General features: G+C 39.5%; 1 protein-coding gene across 1 annotated transcript; it reads right to left on the bottom strand.

Annotated features, from left to right (window-relative positions):
- Positions 1 to 8,499: 8,499 nt before the first annotated feature.
- LOC117658649 (gastricsin-like) lies at positions 8,500 to 17,511 on the bottom strand. The gene is made up of 9 exons (XM_060687357.2): positions 17,358 to 17,511; positions 14,822 to 14,969; positions 14,261 to 14,378; positions 13,995 to 14,113; positions 12,910 to 13,109; positions 11,435 to 11,557; positions 10,019 to 10,166; positions 9,344 to 9,442; positions 8,500 to 8,727 (listed from the first exon to the last, which is right to left on the bottom strand). The coding sequence occupies exons 1-9, from the start codon at positions 17,369 to 17,371 to the stop codon at positions 8,572 to 8,574; spliced, it is 1,125 nt and encodes a 374-aa protein (XP_060543340.2). The 5' UTR covers positions 17,372 to 17,511; the 3' UTR covers positions 8,500 to 8,571.
- Between the last annotated feature and the right edge of the window lie 4,135 nt (positions 17,512 to 21,646).

Below are 21,646 nucleotides of genomic sequence, written 5' to 3'. Positions count from 1 at the left end.
GATCCCTCTCCCTCCCCCTCCCCCCCTCAGCTTGCTTACCTTAGCTACTGGTCGCAACGCCTTGCTGTAATCCCTGCAATCAATTGCATCAGCAAGCAACTGAATTTCCCTGCCTGCAATCAAGCAGGCAGAGAGTTGTGGACTTCAACTCCCAGAACTCCTCAGCCAGCAAAGCAAAGCTGGCTGAGGAATTCTGGGAGTTGAAGTCTACAAGTCTTAAAATTGCCAAGGTTGGAGACCCCTGTTCTATTGGGTAAGTTTTTTTCCCCTTTGGGAGCTTTTAAAAAATAGTTAATTGGGTTATTTTTTAGTTGTTCTTTTTTTAGACCTAGCCATTTAAAGTTTAGGAAGTTTTAAATTTAGCTGCTTTTATATAAAAATAAAAATAAATTAAAATAAAATAATATTTGTGCAGCTTTCTGAGATTTAGTGTGTTTCTGTAGTGTTTCACTCTAACTACACAAACACACAAAATCTCACAAAGCTGTATGTGGAATTTTGTGTGTGTAAAGTGTGAAAGTTGGTTTTTTGGGCTTTTTGTGGCTGTGTGAAGTTTCTGCTTGTTGCAGGGGCCATTTTGGGTCTAGCACAGCTGCTTTTACATTGTGGGTGAGCCTGTTGTGTTGTGTTGTGTGTGTGTAAAATGTGAAAGTTGTTTTATTAGGCTTTTTATGGCTATGTGAGGTTCCTGCTTGTTGCAGGGGCCATTTTGGGTCTAGCACAGCTGCTTTTATATTGTGGGTGAGCCAGTTCTGTTGTGTTGTGTTTTGTAGGTTAAAAAAGGACAAAGAAGTGACTTGGCCACGGCCACCTTACCACCAAGCCACGCCCTCCCAGTCACCTTACCACCAAGCCACACCCACTAATTAAGCCACGCCCACAGAACCGGTAGCAAAAAAATTTAGATTTCACCCCTGCCAGGAACACATCATTTTTAAATAGAACAAATTGTATTATGGAAATTAAATCCATCTTTGATATCCTGTGTTACCAGTCTGTCAATCTGACTATTCATATAATATCAGAGACAGAAACAATAGTTCAATTGGAGTGTCATAGGGAAAAAAAAAACCCATCACTGCTATAATGAAAACAGAAAAGGTGTTCCAGTGACGTCAATCTCTGAATGCATGCAACGGTTATTCAATTCATTTTTCTGAAAACTAACAACCAGTGGCTGATTCGGAAAGATGGGAACTGTTGTTTAACACATCTGGACACTGTGACTTGGAAAATCTTATCTCATGAATGAGATTTTTTATTTATTTTATTTTATTTGTCAAGAACGTATTAGGTAATATATGTACTAAGTAATATATCACTATATGATAGCATATGCACCAAGACAAATTCCTTCACACTTGGCCAATAAAAAATTCTAATTTTAATTCTAATATTAATATATAAGTATAAGCATAAATTGAATACATAAAATAGATACGAATAGAGGAAACATTAGAATAGGGACAGTAGGCACACTGGTGCTCTTATGCATGCCCCTTAGGAACGGGGTGAGGTCAGATGTGGGTTTCAGCAGGTTCTGACCAGTTCTGGAGAACCGGTAGTGAAAACTTTGAGTAGTTTGGAGAACCGGTAGTAAAAATTCTGACTGGCCCCGCCCCCATCTATTCTCTGCCTCCCAAGTCCCAGCTGTTCAGGAGGAAATGGGGATTTTGCAATAACCTTCCCTCTGGAGGGGGGACGGAATGGAGATTTTACAGTATCTTTCCCCTGCCACACCCACCAAGCCACAGAACCGGTAGTAAAAAAAACTTGAAACCCACCACTGGGTGAGGTCAACAGTAGACAGTCTTAGGTTAAAATTTTGGGGGTTTTGGGATGAAACCACAGAGTCAGGTAGTGCATTCCAGGCATTGACCACTCTGTTCCTGAAGTCATATTTTCTGCAATCGAGTTTGGAGCGGTTCACTTTAAGTTTGTATCTGTTGTGTGCTTGTGTATTGTTGTGATTGAAGCTGCAGTAGTCATTATCTTTGGTGAGTTCAACAACTAATTAATAAGTTCATTTATTTCCTAAATCACAAAAATCATATTTATTACATTTTAATAATGTAATAAATATTACTTTAAATAATAGCGCAACAAATAATAAGATAGTCCCACTAAGCCATTGGGAGTTAATATTGACCACTTTGAGGAACTGTATCTACACTTTACAACATAGTTCTCTATTACTATCTAGTATACATCAGCGATTTCTTCTTACACATCATGTCCTTTTTCTTATCTCTCTCTCTGGGATTCTATTTGTTCTTCTCTGTTGTTACATTTAATGGCCATCAGGTGGCGATCCTCCTCCTTTTGAAATAGTTCTTTTCCCCACTACTTTCTCTGGAGGTCAGTTCCTTCTGCCCCCTTTTCTTTCTTTCTTTCTTTTCTTTCTTTCTTTTTTTTTTCTTTTTTTTTTTTTTTGCTTCTGAACTTTTCTGTTTGACTCTCCTTCTATTTGTAGCTGGGTCAAGGTTGTTATTTATTGGCAGTTCTGCCCTGCAGAACCTGGGGGAAAGGCTCAAATGGGAGGGAAAGAAAGAAAGTGCATGCAATTTCCACATTTCCACAATTTCCACTGTATCTTGGAGTTGTGGGCCCAACTGGATGGGCCATTGAACTAAAAAATCCCATTTAAATGTGAATATGTTTAAAATCCAAATGTCAAAATATTAAATTTGCTCCTTAAAATGCTGAAATGACGAAGTTCTGCATCTGAGGCTTTTTTTTTAAAATAAAAAGATGGTTCTTAATGTACTGTGCTATTTTTTTTTTAAATCTAAAAACTTACTATATCTTTTGGATGACAAAAGTTATCAGCTAGGCATGTCAGGAACCTGTTTGATATCCCAGTAACCTTGGGAATCGGGTAAATTATAATGTTATAATTTACTATGATAGTAATTCCCTTATCAATTGCAATAAGATGCATTAGGTATCCAGGAAAACTTTTGTATACTACCATCTGTATATTTTTAACTCACTAAGTTAAGCAACTTTATTGTACATACTGTATGTTTTTAATTTTGGTTTTTAATCGATTGCAACAGCAACCTTTTCGATTTTCAATGTGCCATATATGTATGTTCATTGTTGTTATTGTTGTTAGTTGCCAAGTCGTGTCCGACCCATCGCGACCCCATGGACAATGTTCCTCCAGGCTTTCCTGTCCTCTACCATCCTCTGGAGTCCATTTAAGCTCACGCCTACTGCTTCAGTGACTCCATCCAGCCACCTCATTCTATGTCATCCCATTCTTCTCTTGCCCTCAATCTTTCCCAGCATTAGGCTCTTCTCCAGTGAGTCCTTCTTTCTCATTAGGTGGCCAAAGTATTTGAGTTTCATCTTCAGGATCTGGCCTTCAAAAGAGCAGTCAGGGTTGATCTCCTCTAGGACTGACCGGTTTGATCCCCTTGCCGTCCAAGGGACTCTCAGGAGTTTTCTCCAGTACCATAGTTCAAAGGCCTCAATTCTTTGGCGCTCAGCCTTTCTTATGGTCCATCTTTCACAGCCATACATTGCAACAGGGAAAACCGTAGCCTTGACTATATGTTCATAGAGAACCCAAAATACCTGCACCAAATATAAACTAATTAGAATATTGGAAGAAAAATGAAGGGTCTAGAGAAAAGTCTAACTACTCTGAGAGTCAACCGAGAAAATGAAGAACTCCCAGTAAAGGCAGAAGTCTGTGTCCAAACTGAATATAGTAAAGAACAAACAACTACCAGGAAAAATGAACCCCACATAGGTAGACTGATGGCAGCATGTCACTCACAGGTGACTCACTTTTCAGAGGAACAGAATCAAAAATTTGGACATCAGACAATCTACCAAGGGAGGTATATTGACTCTAACATGCAAAGAGGAAAGATGTGACAGAGAGGCTTACCAAAATAATCAAGCCCACAGATTATAATCCCTTTGCGCCAACTCAGAAAACTCAAACTGCCCAAGCGCTGCTGATACAGTTCTACAGTTCTACAGAGGAAACATTGAATCTGTCATCTGCACCTCTACAACTGTCTGGTTTGGTTCTGCAACCGAACAAGAGAGACACAGACTTCAGAGGATAATTAGAACTGCAGGAAAAACAACTGCTACCAACCTGCCTTCCATTGAGGACCTGCATACTGCACGAGTCAAAAAGAGAGCTGTGAAAATATTTACAGACCCCTCGCATCCTGGACATAAACTGTTTCAACTCCTACCCTCAAAATGACGGTATAGAGCACTGCACATCATAACAACTAGACACAAGAATAGTTTTTTCCTGAACGCAATCACTCCGCTAAACAAATAATTCCCTCAACACTGTCAAACTATTTACTAAGTCTGCACTACTATTAATCATCTCATCGTTCCCACCACCCATCTCCTTCCACTTATGACTGCATGACTGTAACTTTGTTACTTGTATCCTTACGATTTATATTGATATTGTTTCCTGATTGCTTATTTGAACCCTATGACTATCATTAAGTGTTGTACCTTATGATTCTTGATGAATATATCTTTTCTTTTATGTATACTGAGAGCATATGCACCAAGACAAATTCCATGTGTGTCCAATCACACTTGGCCAAAAAAAAATTCTATTCTATTCTATTCTATTCTATTCTATTCTATTCTATTCTATTCTATTCTATTCTATTCTATTCTATTCTATTCTATTCTATTCTATTCTATTCTATTCTTTCTCCTCTTTCACATTAGGACAAAGAGCCTGAAAATGATAGCAAGGGACTATGAAGCAGCTAGACAGGAAAGCTATACTCAGATTATTCAAGACCATAACCACCAGTGTGCATCTCTACATCATATGGCCTGCTTTGGATCCTGTCAGTCAAAGAATTCTGATAGTTGGGATCCAGAAGAGACTTCTGTGCCTTAACACCCACCTTCTTGAACATGGTACCTCCCAGGGTGAGATTTGTCCCCATCCTCCTATCCTTCCCCAAGAGGTTGAAGGCCTGTCTCTGCCAAATGGCCTGGGAATCCAATGAGGGAATACCACACTGGAAGTGGCTAATAGATTGATTTATTGATTTATTGATTTATTGATTTATTTATTTATTTATTTATTTATTTATTTATTTATTTATTTATTTATTTAATTTATATACCGCCCTTCTCCCAGAGGGGACTCAGGGCGGTGAACAGCCAAAATTAAAAAACATACAAATACAAAAGTTAAGATAATTAAAAAAGAATTAAATCATTAGCTTCCCAATTTAAAACCCCCAAATCCATAAAATTTAAAATCCCAATTAAAAACCATTTAGGCTAGGCCGGCTTGGTGAAATAAAAACGTCTTCAGGGCTTTACGGAAGGTCCGGAGGTCCGGGATCAATCGTATTCCAGGAGGCAGCTCGTTCCACAGGGCGGGTGCCCCCACAGAGAAGGCTCTCCCCCTAGGGGCCGCCTGCCGACATTGCCTGACCGACGGCACCCTGAGGAGGCCCTCTCTGTGAGAGCATATTGGCCGGTGGGAGGTTATCGGTAGCAGCAGGCGGTCTCGCAAATATCCTGGCCCTAAGCCATGGAGCGCTTTAAAGATGAGAACCAACATCTTAAAGCACACCCGGAAGACCACTGGGAGCCAATGCAGCTCGCTCAGGAGAGGTGTTACTTGGGAGCGCCACCTCGCTCCCATAATCACCCGTGTGGCCGCATTCTGCACCAGCTGGAGCCTCCGGGTGTTCCTCAAGGGGAGCCCCATGTAGAGAGCATTGCAGTAGTCCAGGCGTGACGTGACCAGGGCATGAGTGACCATGCACAAAGAGTCCCGATCCAGAAAGGGGCGCAACTGGCGTATCAGGCGAACCTGATAAAAAGCCCCCCTGGCCACAGCCGTCATGTGCTCTTCTAAAGACAGGCATGTGTCCAGGAGGACACCCAAGTTGCGAGCCCCCTCTGTGGGGGTCAGTGACTTGCCCCCAATAGCCAGCGATGGCACCAGCTGTCTATATCGGGACGCCGGTATCCACAGCCACTCGGTCTTGGAAGGGTTGAGTTGAAGCCTGTTCCTCCCCATCCAGACCCGCACGGCCTCCAGACACTGGGACATCACTTCGAGGGCATCATTGGGGTGGTCTGGGGTGGAGATGTATAGCTGAGTGTCATAAGCGTACAGATGGCATCACACCCCAAAACCACGGATGATCTCACCCAGCGGCTTCACATAAATGTTGAACAGGAGCGGTGAGAGGACCGACCCTTGTGGCACCCTGCAAGCAAGGCACCTCGAGGTCGACCTCTGCCCCCCTCCCAACACAGACTGCGACTGGTCAGAGAGATAGGAGGAGAACCACCGCAACACGGTGCCTCCCAACCTCAATCCTTCCAGCCGGCGCAGCATGATACCATGGTCGATGGTATCAAAAGCCGCTGAGAGGTCTAACAGGACCAGAACAGAGGAACAACCCCTGTCCCGAGCCCTCCAGAGATCATCCACCAATGCGACCAATGCCGTCTCCGTGCTGTACCCAGGCCTGAAGCCGGACTGGCACGGATCTAGATAGACGGTTTCATCCAGGTACTGTGGGAGCTGTCGCGCAACCACACTCTCCACAACCTTCTCACAAAGCGAAGGTTGGAGACCGGACGGTAGTTTGCCAAAACGGCCGGGTCCAGAGAAGGCTTCTTGAGGAGGGGCCTCACCACCACCTCTTTCAAGGCAGGAGGCAAGAAACCCTCTCTCAAAGAAGCATTTATAATCCTCTGGAGCCAGCCTCGTGTTACCTCCCGGGTGGCCAGTACCAGCCAGGAGGGGCACGGGTCCAATAAACATGTGGTTGCGTTTAACCTCCCCAGGATCCCAGATTGATAGCAAACCCACCTCTCCTCCCCTGCATTCCCTACTTTCCCCCTCCCATTTTTTAATCTCATATTACTGTGTTTTCGTTGTTTATTTTATTGTTTCATTTTTTTGCTACTGTTAGCCTTACACTTCTTTTCATTTCTTTGTTTGTACTGTTGTAAACTACCTAGCGTAGCCCTGCAGCGAGATAGGCAGCAAATAAATTTATCAAATAAATAAAATGGGCTAAATTTTAATTGATTTTAAATTGGGTTTGTTTTAAATTGCGGCCAAAAATATTTAATTATTTTAAACTGTTTTTAAATTTTGTATGTTTTGTTTTTATTTTGGCTGTTCACCGCCCTGAGTCCTATTGGAGAAGGGCGATATACAAATTAAAACAAATAAATAAAATAAATAAATAAATATGCCTAAAGATAGCTTCAAATAGAAGAGAAAAGGCAACACTACATCAGCATCTTTTTAAACTTTACAAGTCACCTCTGGTCATGTTTTTCATTTTTATAAAGTTAGTCTTAAAAGTCTTCTAATTCTTCCATTTGTTTTCTTCCCACTATACTCTGAGTAATAAATCATATGGAGTTTATCAGTCATACATCTATATATTCAGACAATTGCTTACTATTTTTCTTCTAACTCTCAGTGAACTGCATTAAATGGACAGAAACTAAATTAAGTTTACTGAGGTTTCTGCGAAAGAGGAGATATTCCTTCTCATTATGTACATCTTGAGCATTTTAGAGATGATCCTACTTAACTGAGTACTCATGAAAAGGTGTTGATGTGGAATAGCAATAGCAATAACATTTAGACTTATATACCTCTTCATAGTGCTTTACAGCCCTCTCTAAGTGGTTTACAGAGTCAGCCTATTGCCCCCAACAATCTGGGTCCTCATTTTACCCACCTTGGAAGGAGGAAAGGCTGAGTCAACCTTGAGCCTGGTGAGATTTGAACTGTCAAATTGCAGGCAGCTGGCAGGCAGCAGAAGTAGCCTGCAGTACTGCACTGTAACCACTGTGCCACCGTGGCTCATACTCTCTCAGTATTATAATCTATCTATCATTGTATTCTTTCATAGCAGCAATGAGTGGACGTGTGATGTATAAAAGGATGTGAAAAGGGTTGCATGAAAACCACAATGTATGGTCATCTTCTTAAAATGATAGATCAATAAAGTAAACCATTATTTTCCAGCAAAATTGATGACATGCTGATGCTTGTCTTGGTCTATGTTCAGTATGTACTCTCCAGATTTGATCCCCACAGAAAGCTACCCTTTAGGTTTTCCTTCTTTCTTATTGAATTTAAAGGAGTAATTAAGACCCATATTTAATTTTATTTCTATATTTAAAAAGGAACTCTTTGGTTGCAGTTATGTCTATTCAAGGCAACTACACAAAGAGCGTAATTATAAGATGATGTAAGAAGAAATATTAAGAAAATATTATATAGTCTTTCTTTAACTCCTGGAATAGGGATAGTTTTAAAAAATAAATAAATAGAGGAATTCTGTTGTTCAAAGGAAACATTGAGATGCCATGTTTCTTCCAACCATCTCTCCTGTACCATGCTCTCACAGTTGGCCAAGTAAAACTTCACACATAAGACTGTCATTTGCATAATCATTCTTTATTTGCTTCCAGTTACTTTGGGGAAGAAATCAACTTTGATTTATTATCACTTTTAGTGGAAGATTTTTGCAGATGAAAAACCCTGCACAAGACTGTTGGATATGTTTATGCTGCTGCTGCAAAGCCAATCCGGTTGTTGCCCAAGTCGTACACGGAGTAGTAGGGCCTGAGGAAGACATCACCAAGGATCCACAGAGGTTGCCCATTCTGGGATGGCAGATAAGTAGGCATGATGGCAATCTCGCAATAGTTACCATTATACTGTTGAGGAAAAGACATAGACTGCATTAAAACTTTTGGGCTAAGGCAAAATATCAGAAATAACCTGAGACAGTTAACCTGAGAAAGCAAAGTTCAACTTTCAGTATTCAAACTCTCTACAGTTGTAAATCACATATAACTGTCTAGATTTTTAACCACAAAACTATCCACTATTATGCAACTGCATCTTAAAGAATACATTTTTAGGCCTGCTCAGTTCATAATTACTCAATTCCCTACAAGAAAAGTGTGATCTAAATTTCAATACATGGACCACCAGGAGACAAATCGTTGGCTTCAATTACCCAAGCCTCTCAAATATTTATTTTCTTAATGGCACCCTACTTTACACAATACTGCACCTTCTGGTTTCCCATATCTTTTTTATATACCGTAGTATCTTGCCAACCTTTTTAGCTCCTTTCTTCAGCTTTCCCATGAGGGCATCTCAAAGTCATGCTCTCTGCTTTTCCATGGGACAGCGAAGAGAATGAAATGTCATGAAGAAATCCAGCTGTGCTATGCCTTTCTATAGAGCAGTTGTAAATGACTGATACAAGGTAATTTCAGATACCTAAGACCAACATGAAAAGAGCTCTTGAAGAGAATGACCTACCGGAAGGGTATAGGCAGATGGACTCAGGGGGTAATAAACTCCATTGATGGCAAATGTGATGGTCGGCATGTACTCAATGTTATTGCAGTTAACCACATACTATAGAATAGGAAAGGAGATATAGAGAAAATGTAGAAAAACCGTAAGTACAATATTCTATGGGATAAACCAGACAGTAAATAAGTAAGTAAGTTTACACAGCATCCTGCTCCCCTTCTTATTTTGAATTACTTTCCTTTACAAGCACACTTGCTTAATTCAATATCAAGATGCATTAGAAGGGAAAACTCTATTTCTTGCTTTAGCCTTCTTAAGAAAAAAGCCAACTCTTCCCTATACTGGCAGATGGATGGGAGTTGAACTTCCATTAGCATCTTGTCTGATTTGGTTTGACAAAAGCTAAACTAAGAACTAGCAACTACGGTAAGGTAGGTCTTGCCAGATAGCTGTACATTTTCTGGCAACCTCCCTCATCCCACCCCACCTCACAATTCCCATTGCCTGGGTAATTGAAATGAGTATTAAGGGAGTCACTTTTTCCATCATCTTATATTGGATTCATTTGGGATATATTTTCATACCCAGAATAAGAGCATCCTAGGTCTCTTGCTGATATTTAGGATTGCCAGTTATACTCAATATTCCCTGTCCCTGCATATAGCAGCTTTCCCCTACCTGGCCATTGTTGCTTTGCTGAGCTCCAATGCTCTGCATCAGGTTTCCAAAGAATTGCCCAGGAACAGTGAGTAGGGATGTTCCGGTATCCACAATCGCCTGGCACCCCTGGCTACACCAATTGGTTTCCTGGTTGTTGACCAGGAATCTAGAGAAAGAAAGTCCAGAGATACTTGCTGTTATATTGTTCTTCCACACTTAGTCAACAGAAATTCAGTGGCATCACCAAAACGGGAGCAGCTGTGGTTATTTCCATATAAAATCAGATTGTTTTCTTGCCCTGGTTTTGCCACTGCACCACCAAAGTCATGGGTTTGTTTGTTTTTTGTTTCCAAAGAGGAAAAAAAAGGTTATTGTCCCAGAAATAAAAGCAAACTGGAAAGGCATATTTGTAGAGTACATAATTGACGACTGCTGACCAGCTGCTACTAGTACAATCAGAGTTGCCTTGGTGTAGGAAGCCAGAGACTCTTCTGCTGACTGCCAGCTGACTGCAATTTGGCAGTTCAAATCTCACCAGGCTCAAGGTTGACTCAGCCTTCCATCCTTCCAAGGTGAGTAAAAATGAGGACCCAAATTGTTGGGGGCAATATGCTGACTCTGTAAACCGCTTAGAGGGGGTTGTAAAGCATTGTAAAATGGTATATAAGTCTAAGTGCTATTATTTATTATTTATTTTATTTTATTTTTATTTATTTATTTTGTCAAGTACGTATTAGATAATATATATAAGTATAAGCATGAATTGAATACATAAAATAGATACAAATAGAGGAAACATTAGGACAGGGAGGTAGGCACGCTGGTCCTCTTATGCACATCCCTTACAGACCTCTTAGGAATGGGGTGAGGTCAACAGTAGACAGTCTTAGATTAAAATTTTGGGGGTTTTGGGATGAAACCACAGAGTCAGGTAGTGCATTCCAGGCATTGACCACTCTGTTGCTGAAGTCATATTTTCTGCAATCGAGTTTGGAGCAGTTCACTTTAAGTTTGTATCTATTATGTGCTCTTGTATTGTTGTGGTTAAAGCTGAAGTAGTCTTGACAGGTAGGACATTGTAGCAGATAATTTTATGAGCTACGCTTAGGTCATACCGAAGGCGGCATAGTTCTAAGTTTTCTAAGCCCAGAATTTCAAGTCTGATGGCATAAGGTATTTTGTTGCAAGCAGAGGAGTGGAGGAGTGTTGCTATTACATTCAATTGGATACCTCTCCATTTAATACTTTTGCCTTCTGTCCTATTAAAAACTACCAGTTGCAACTTTCTGAGTGGTTCTGGGGCCCCACAGGTATCCTTTGATGTAGAGATTTCAAAATCCCATCTCCAAGGGATTATTCCTCATCTAAGACTTAAATTTCTGTTGGTTTTCCATCAGGCTCTTTGGTAAATATTACTACTGAAAACAGCCTTACCCATCAATCGCAATTTGCCAATACTCTTCTTGGGTGACTGGACTCCAGTTAATCTGACCAGAGTAGAGACTGGAATCGACTCCTCCGAATACAAGTGAACCACCATCCTGAACGCTTGGCTGCCTAAAAAGATCAATGGAGAAAGTCAGAAGGACAATCTTATTAAGATATATTGCTGGTTTATACCAATGTTTCCTTTTTAGTTGACTGAAGGACCTGTGTGTGAGGGCCTTTTCATTGTGAAATAATACCCTCCTTGAAGGGCTGCCTAGTGTTAAGGGACAGTATTATGCAACTCCAGAAATAGAAGAGGCCATTTAAGTAATCCATTCTCACTATCTGGAATAGAATTCAGTTTAAACCAGGTTTTTTTCAAACTTGGCCATTTTTGTTGGATAGACTTCCCAGAATTCCTCAGCTAGCATGCTGGAAACTGAAGTCACCCACCTTAAAGTTGCCAAGTGTGGAAAAACATTGGTTTAAACCAGTCGTGAATAGTCACTCACTATGATCTTCTATAACAAATCTGTTGAAGAGGAGCCCAGCACCTTCCTGGGTATTTGGTTAACTATCAAACTGCTCTTATAGTTAGGAAACGTTTCAAAATACTAATCTGGGATCTGATTCTGATACCTTAAATCTATTGTCCAGGATGACAGATAATAGGGCTTTTCCTTTCTCTGTGTCCATCCTGAAAAGTGCTAAAGAGTCCTGTGAGATCATCTGGCAAATCAGAAGGTGCACAGAGTAAAGGACAAATATGATAAGGTAAAAAATAGTACTCTCTATCTTATGCCAGTAATTTCAAGAACCATTTTTAAAACTTTAAAGAAATCCTAAAGCACCCTGAGAATAATATAGTCAAAATAGAATCTATTTTAATAGGAAAAAATGTATCAAGCAACTGGAGGACTATTTTTCTTATAATTATAAAAGAAAGGCATGAGCAACATTTCATGGCTAGAACTCAGTAATACTTTAGAGCAGCTGAGACTTTAGTAATCACTATCAAAAGGGTCTGTGTTCAAATCTCTATCCTGCCATAAACTGATAGGATGTTTTTAGAACAATCATTCTACCTCAGTCCTACCTAGTATTGGTACTACGTAGCAATGTAAAGTTGTTATTTTCAAAAACGTCCCTCTCTCTGTCTGCCTTTTAAATTAATGTGAAGAAGTGCTTTCTTGCATCTGAAATCTGTAATCCAAAGAGAATCTACTGTAAGTATTTTACAGAAACTTTCACTGGATAGCTTTCTAAAACAGATATGTAATGTGAGAAACCAAAGGTCAAAAAGGCCCTGCGATCTAAGTTGTCCATCTCAAAATTCCAACCATAGAAATGTTCTCCATAATTCTTGTTGACATAGATTGTAAGTTGTATACAAGGTATAGACGACAATTGAGAAACAATAATTGTAGTAAACTGAAACAGCCAAATTAAAAAAAGGAAGGTAGAAAAGACTCCATACTCACTGACTCAGGTAAAAGCTGAAAACAGGAGCATCAATCAGATTCTCCTGGATCATTCCCTGCATTACAGTGGTGGCACCACCAGAAGAAAGGGAGGGATAAGCCAAACCCAGGATGCCATCAAATTTCGCATACAGAAAAGCACTGCCAGGCTCAGTTTCACTTAGGCCAAATTCTTGATTGGTAATAGAGATGCCTTGGATCTACAAAGGAACAGGACAAGTCAGAAGATAGGAAAAATATACGGCACAATAGCCTAACAAAAGTTCAGAAAATTGAAACTATGGATAGCTAATCTATTTTGTTGTAATAGAGGAATAATTCACTAGGCAGAGTATTAGAGGATGGGAAACCTGTCCTAACATCATGGTCAGTTGATCATGAAATATATTAAAAAGATTTTCAAAATGTTAGCCTTTTTGATATAAATGGATAGATTCAACAAGAGAACCCTCATTGAAGCTTTCTTATATTTTCAAATGTTCAACTCATATATATGCAATCAACTGGAAGAGCTAATGTCATGAGAAGGGTGTTCACAAGGAGTTGGAGCACCAAAATAGATACTTGGATGTGGAAAACAGAGAAGGCAACTTATTTGAGGATCTCAGAGCAGGGCGCTAACACTGATTGAATTCCTACTCTGTACCATCACCAGCTCCTAGAATCTTCCCCTCTCACAACAGTGAAGGTGTTGTGTTGCCCAGGCCTCTATCCACTGATCTTTGGAAAGGATTGGAAGGTGCTTTTGATGTTCCCTTTGTGCCATCCATATCAACCAGCTAGCAGGTCTCCCTTCTTCATCCATCAAAGCCTTGGCGACATATAATGACATTAGGTAAACCCCATGAAACTTCACCAGAAGGTGAGACCAGTGAAAATGCCCCAATCTCTTTCTACGTCTATGAGATTTAAGTATTTGCAGGCTTGAATGTTTTCAAGATTCAGCTCATTACTAACTATCATAAACCTTTTGATTTTAGTCACTGACCAAACCAATACTGTCCATTGTATAATAATAATATTGCCTTGTGCTAGGAATATCAAGTCAAACAAATACGTTCCACTTGGAGAGAACTGCTACTTACTGTTACAGTATCATAGCCAAAGACCCCAGTGAGACTACCACTTCCATACTGTATAGAAAAAGTTTGTCCATTGCTGGAATAACTAGAAGACTGATTGGGATTAAATAATGGATGGTTTTCTGGTAATAGAAATGAGAGACGGGGAGAGAAGGTTTTACTTTTGAATCAATAACAAAACCAGGTTTAAATAACAGCATAAAATAGGTGTGAAGGACAAACAAAAATATGTATTTTTTATTCTTAAATGAACGAGAAAGAAAACTCACCGCAAGGCGGACTCTGGCAATACACTGATGACACCCAGAGATTGGATGACCCAGTGTCAAAGAGAACCATGAAGTTCTGGGGTGGAGTTCCAATACTGATCTCTCCATAATAGGTCAGCTATAAAAAGGAAAACATGGTCATCATTCAGGGCTTCCACACTTGAATGTTGATAATGTAAGGACTTAACACATCCAACAGAACATTCTGTACACACTTAAAACATATTGTTCAATATATTTTAGAAATATATATAGGCAAAAATAAAGAAGAAATAAAAATTTTAGAAATATGGCTTTAGAATTTCAATTGATTTGTAAGTTGTTTTTAAAGTAGGTACTGTATAGCCACATAAGTATACTTACAATTTAATTAGGTTTTCATACCTGCTTCATGGTTAATTGGGTACATGTAACTGTGTTTGATGTTAGTTATCCAGATTTCCAAATTATAACACAATTGCAATTGGATGTATGATTTTCTCAACTAATGTAAACTCTTCCTGTCTAGTTTTCATCTTGACATAATTGTGATTGTTTGCTTTTAACTAACCAGATACTCACATCCATGTAGTTAGCAAGGGGCTCCTCACCAATGGCAAAGTTATTGATATATTTGCTGGCTGGATCATAATACTTGTGTAGGAGTGGTCCATCGACACCTTTTTCCTCCATCACTTGCCTTATGGACTTGAATCTTTTTAAGGGGATTCTGTGTGAGGTAAGCAGTTAAGCAGAGAATCAAACTGGCAGCTCTAGACACTTCCCACATTGAGGTTTTTTCATTGAGATTTTGTAGGTGGTCTAAGAGTTTACCTGGACTGAACTCAATATCACTTAATTAGTAATGCTAATTTCTGTTTCATTCTTTCGGGGGTTAAATCTTTTTTTCATTGAGCAGGAAATCAAACTGAAGAACTCCAATGTCCCCCTTTCAACTCTACTGTTCTACAACAGGGTTACAAATTTGAATAATAACAAGATGTTATCTAATGTTGTCTATTTTATCAAGGAGCTGCAGTGGCACAGTGGTTTGAATGCAGTACTGCAGGCTACTTCTGCTGACTGCCAGCTGCCTGCAGTTTGGTAGATCGAATCTCACCAGGCTCAAGGTGGACTCAGTCTTTCATCTTTCTGAGGTTGGTAAAATGAGGACCCAGATTATTGGGGGCAATATGCTGACTCTGTAAACCACTTAGAGAGGGCTATAAAGTACTGTGAAGCAGTATATAAGTGTGCTATTGTTATCAAGTGCTGGAAGCCGAGGCTGTACCTGCATAATTCCAGTTAACTAAATGCAAAAAAAAAAAGAAAAAGAATCTCATTCACTATTTTTGCAGAGAGAAGATGGAATGGGATGAATTTGTCTGAAGTGGTGTAGGGTTTCCTGCCTAAGCAGGGGGTTGGACTAGAAGACCTCCAAAGTTCCTTCCAACTCTGTTATTCTGTTTTCTGAATTATCTGCCTAATGCAACACAAAAAATGTATTACATCATCCTGAAAATATCCACATAGGAAACAGAGGTGTTTTTTTATCATAAAAGCTGCACAGAATGGTGGTTACACCTAATTTTAACAATGCATCTGAGGGTCTCCTAGGAGTTGTAATGACTTATCCTAGTGTATACATCTTTAGCTGTAGTCCTACATCACTAAGAAAATGCTACCTAATTGTCTAGTTTTGAGCCAAAACATAAAGTGAATCAAGTAATTCTTCAGCATAGACGCTTCTGAATTTGGGGATGCCGTCCTTCAGCAAAAATGCTATGAAAAAATAAAAGTAATGTACAGCAAGATCGCCTACCCAAAGGCATAAAAAGTGTAAAAGCATATATTGTTCTAGAAACTATGCCCAAAAGGCATTAAAATTTCTGAATATTTTAGAAAAAGGACATCCATCTAATACAGAAATGCAATGAGCTTAAGAGCATAAATATAATAAATGCTGGATCAAACCCCTGACTCATTTAGTCCAGCAGTGGCCAACCCACTGCTGAAGAAAGTCCATGAGTTTCCCATCAGATGGTCTTCAAAGGCAGGTACATCAAGTGTCATGCCTACTGTCCCCAGAGACTTCCACAAATCCAAACCTTTTTTGGAGCTAAGTAAGCAGACATCATTTAAGAAAGAAAACAATTAGGAGAGAGAGAGAGAGAGAGAAACTGAAACAGATTTTTTATTAAGACAGCTACTGAAGCTGAAAGGCAATTGAAGCTATTATATAATTATGCTATACTCACTTGATAATAGCCTCACTGAGGTGAAGGCATACTAGAGCCAGAATTAGCCACTTCATGGTCCTCTTTTCCCAAAGGCAGTTGCTAACTTGAATTTTTTAGCTCCTGCAAGGACCTGGAACACTGGGTAAAAATGGCTATGCTAGGTTCCTTTCTTTTATACCCTGAGTCGGGGCATTTTTTTCATGAACATATTCCACAAAGTCATATGGGAGTCCTTATCAATGGATCATATTTACATGTTTCTCAAAAACATGTAGAAATTTATCTCATGTAAACTTATTTTATCAGTAAAGTAAGTAAATGCTGTTTAAATAATGTTCTAAAGCAGAGATTGGTACTAGTTCTTATCATCATGTCTTCAGTTCTCTTAATTAAAATATTTCCACTTGTACATGTGACAATAATTTTGATGTGTGTTATGAAAGGTAGGCTGAAGGAAACTTTTTGCTTATAGGTCTGAATTTAAAATGGAAAAATACATGGTCACACTGAAATCAGATACTGTATGTAATCTATATTGTTTCCATCCAAGGCCTGCCTACAGCATATCAGCAGCCCAACAATTCCATGTTGTAATCTTCTAAATGGAAAGGTTACATTTATTTCAGGGAAGATCCATTCTGAAATACAACTGGAATAAGCAAGAAGAATCCATACCCTATTTTGGGAACACCCTGAATAATCCAAAACCCAGCATCACAATGGCAATTATCCATGGTACAGTAATTTTTACAAATAAAGAAAATATAGTAATTTTTACCATTTATAAAAAAAAATTAATGGTATTTTTATCATTAAAAAATCAAACTCGTTTCTTTTAAATGTGAAACTTCAAACCACACACACACTAGTGAACTCACTGTGTTAGTAGCATCCCTTCTCTGTCATCCTTGGCAGCTGAAATAAAGAAATGCAAAATATATTAGCCTGGGTAAAAAAGTTGGTCATCCCTGGATTCAGCCACCCATAACAAAGCCATAGGAGAGTGAGTAGAACATTATACTATAATGCAGTTGATAGTGGGAGTGGGGAGACTCAGGAAGTTTTCGTCTTTTAAATCAGACTATGCAAACATCTAATTTATAACATAATATTGTTTATAGATTGTCAACACTTCTTCTCATCTCAGGAAGAGATCATCCCATTGTCTGTTATTACCTGAAGCCTTTAACTACAGATGAAAGTTTGGGATCACCAGACTACAGATTCATCCATTTCTCAACTTTGCCCTTCTCTTGTCTCTGGCCACACTATCTCATTTCCTGCAATAAGAATGTCATGCCATTCATGAGATGCGGGGGAATTCACTGGAGAAAGCAATTATGTTTGGAAGAGTTAGTGGTAAAAGGAAACCAGGCGATCAAAGAACACAGTGGTTGGACACTATCAAAGTGACACCAATCAGAGCATAGAAAAACTCAAAGAAATAGTGCAAGATCAGAAGATGTGGAGAGGCCAGGCCAGTTGGTGGTCCATCAAAAGAAATAACCTGTATCCTAAGAACCTTCATTTAACCAATGGTGTGGAACAGGAGCTATTTTTTGGCTGTCACCTCGGTTCTAACTTCTGATTTCTGACCTAAGAAAGCTTGTTTGCTGCAACTTGTGGCAAACCCAGTTGGGTTACATCAGTGCCTCCAGACCCAAAAGTGCTTTTTCAAATGACAACTGGACTTTCAAGGACTTTCAAGAAAGTCCAGTCCGGTCATGGGACAACCATGACCTGGATGACTGAGAATCTCCACAGACAGTGCCTCCAGAGGATGGAGAGTTGAGGACTGGATTAATGACTTCAAGTTAAGATGGTTTGGGAAGTGGACCTAGAGGGAGCAGTAATTGCTTTCATTCTTGGGTGGGAAGCTAGGGGTGAGGTGAAGCTTACCTGGCACATTGAAAGTGGAGCTTGTTTTCTTTTGGCTATCCTGGTGAGAGTGGGATGTCCAGGGGACGATGTTGAGTGGGTGATGAATATGTTCCTTATATCACAGCTGCTAAATACTAGGTAGAAGCACTCAAGTTCCGCAGTTTGTTAGCCAAAGGGCTCTTAGTAAAATTGTAGCTGGTCCCTTTGACATGGGCAGAAAGGAAAGTAAGTGATTGTACACTGCTAGGGGGAAGAGAGCAGTAGGAACACCAGGGCAAAGGGAGATATGTCAAGAATGAGAATTCATCAGAATTCCGGAGGGAAATTGGTATAGTTCCTGAAGTGTTTCCTGGCCCAATTGAAAACTTAATTTCAGCTTCTATTGAGTAGGTGATAATGGCCTTGGATCAAATTGTTCCTATGCAGATTTTCTGTTTGTGAATCCCAGGTATTTCCCTGGTTTTCTTCGTAGGATTTGTGTTCTGGCAAAAACAGGCTTATGTCTCCATGCTTAACACATCCATAAATAGCCAGCTGGCAACCATATTTTGGGTGACCATGTCCCTTTTTTGGTGGGGTTCTTTGAGTTTCTTTCTCATACTTCCTTCTATCCCCAGACTATTTAATCTTTTCTGCAAGCACTTCCTCCACTCCCCACTTTTATGGCTTTCTCATATTTCCCCAAGATCAGTTCTACATTCTTTTATACTATGTTCAGGTTTACATGTAAATAAATGATAATGACAAACTGCCTTTGAAAGGAAAGGCTTCAAGTAATGTTTTTGGTTGCCAAATAGGTGGGACAATGCAACATGAATTTAGGAATGGTTTGTGAACCTGGGAAGTCCAAAACATTTCAAGAGAAGACAGTGACAGCCTACTTCCCTAATGCTGATCAAAAAACTGCAATGGGTGAAGACACTAGGAATCAATTGACTTAAGAGTATGTTTGCATAATGTAGTGCTTCTAAGATGGTTTTCATTTGTTTCTCACCTCCAAATGAAGAAAATCTCGGCCTACCTTTTCAGCAGTTGATGACCGGAGCCCTGGAAACCTGAAACAGGACACTAAGGCCTAAAGATTATCTACCTCCAAATAAAGTGAATGTGTAATCATACCACTTTTCTAGAAAGTATTCATGCTCCTAAATGTACCTAGAGAGATCTTTTGTTCTTTAAACCTCTTTCTCTCAGGAAACTATATGTTCCCCTTTTCTGTAGGTAGGACAAAGGCTGTTTATGGCCCAGTTAGGTTCTGCCTTATTTCTGAAAATGTACTTGTCAGTTTTAGTATATGATTAGTTTTTAATTCAGCTATTTGATCAAAGAGCCATTTTCCATCATATACTTAAGTTTTATTAACCTTCATGAAAATTAGAAATCTTATCGTGGTGGATAACAAATCACATTCTGACCATGTAAAGCCAGCCAAAAGCAGGGACTGAGTGATCCGCCAAAAGCAGGGACTGATAAGCAACTAGAGGTACCCAATTCATCTCGACAGAATGTGACATTCAATTCACCAATAAATGTCATGTAGCAAATCAGATGCCCTTTACAGTTTTAATTACATAAAAGAGGGCATTTAACAACTTTTTGCTTAGCAGAGATTTATCAAACTGGATAAACAGTGGAAAGAGGCCCAACAAGGTTCTTAGTTACGGAATATAAAATAGAAATTAAATGGGAAAACTGTCATGTATGCTTTGATTTTATTGACACTTGCAAGATTTTCAGTATAACCAAAGGAACATTCACTCTTTTCTTAAACGTATAAATTGGCCATTTAGGCCATCTGGTCTAATTCCCTTCGGAATGTTTAGCCTTGAATGCATTCAGTGAAGAGGAACTCATTATCTTTCACTGCTTTTACTACTGAGGAATGTTCTTTTTCTAGAAAATGAAATTGGTCTTCCTGTGTTTTAAAACTAATTTGCTTTTTTGTATCTTAAATCATGTATTTATGTGGGTTACACTCTGAAACAATGCAGAATAAATTTAAATCATCTTCTGGGTAACACCATTTCCAGAATGCCTTGGTATCCTCTTTCAGTCAAGGCTAAACATTCTCAACTCCTTCAGTCTCTCTATTTACAACTTAAGGGGTTATCCAAAATGCCCCATTGCTTAGCCACCAGAAGGCATTCATATCTGCAGGGTTTAAATCAGTGGTGAAATCCAATTTTTTCTACTACCAGTTCTGTGGGCTTGGCTTGGTGGGCGTGGTGTGGCTTGCTGGGCGTGGCAGGGGAAGGGTACTGCAAAATCTCCATTTCCACCCCACTCTGGGGCCAGCCAGAGGTGGTATTTGCTGGTTCTCCAGAACCTGTCAGAACCTGCTGGATTTCACCCCTGGTTCAAACAGATGGCACATTTTTCTGCTCTGCTTCAAAAGCACACATTTCCATGTTACGCCACTCTGAGTACTCTTATTCATCTCAGGTAGCACACTTGTTGCAAATTCACCCAGCAATTCCTTTGCTACTTTGCTACTTTGAAGAGGAAGTCAAAGGTTATTATATAATATGTGACAGTCTTTTAAAACTGCCTTTTACCATCAGTGCTATAACACTACAATAAGTAGAATTCTTGCTTTCAAAATAGTAAGTTGTTGGTTTGAAACCTGGCAGAAATGTGTGTGTGTATGTGTGTGTGTGTGTGTGAGAGAGAGAGAGAGAGAGAGAGAGAGCCTCCTTTAACACCCCCCTCCAAAAAACCCTCCAAAACTCTAGCAGTGTACTTTGTTTCTTTTATTTTTCTTTCACCCAAGACACATGTTTTTGTAGGAGAAAAAAAATCGTGTTAGTCTATGGTGACAAGAATCAGAAATCTAGTAACACCTTTTCTGACTAACATATTTTATTAAAAGATTTTGTGAGCTTTAGTTTATTTCATCATAGTGGCAGTGTGGCTAGGCTGATGGGGGATTTAAATTGGAGTAAGGTGGAAAGAAAGGAGGGTGGAAGGAAGGGAAAGATAGATTGGTTAAGTAAGGTAAAGGTTCCCCTCGCACTTATGTGCTAGTTGTTCCCGACTCTAGGGGGCAGTGCTCATCTCCATTTCAAAGCCAAAGAGCCAAAGCTGTCCGAAGATGTCTCCGTCCGCCAAAGGCGCACGGAACGTTGTTACCTTCCCACCAAAGGTGGTCCCTATTTTTCTACTTATTATTAATTAATAATATGTTAAATATCCATCATATATCTTGAGACCTTCAGATATTGCCTGAAATGTTTTGATATGTGTTCAACAATTTTTTTCTGTAATGATGCTGTTAAAGTCATGCTCT

This window comes from Pantherophis guttatus, chromosome 3 (genome assembly GCF_059756535.1).
Source record: "Pantherophis guttatus breed Tessera chromosome 3, ASM5975653v1, whole genome shotgun sequence".
Classification (NCBI taxonomy): Eukaryota; Metazoa; Chordata; class Lepidosauria; order Squamata; family Colubridae; genus Pantherophis; species Pantherophis guttatus.
This window is presented reverse-complemented; position numbering and strand designations above follow the sequence as displayed.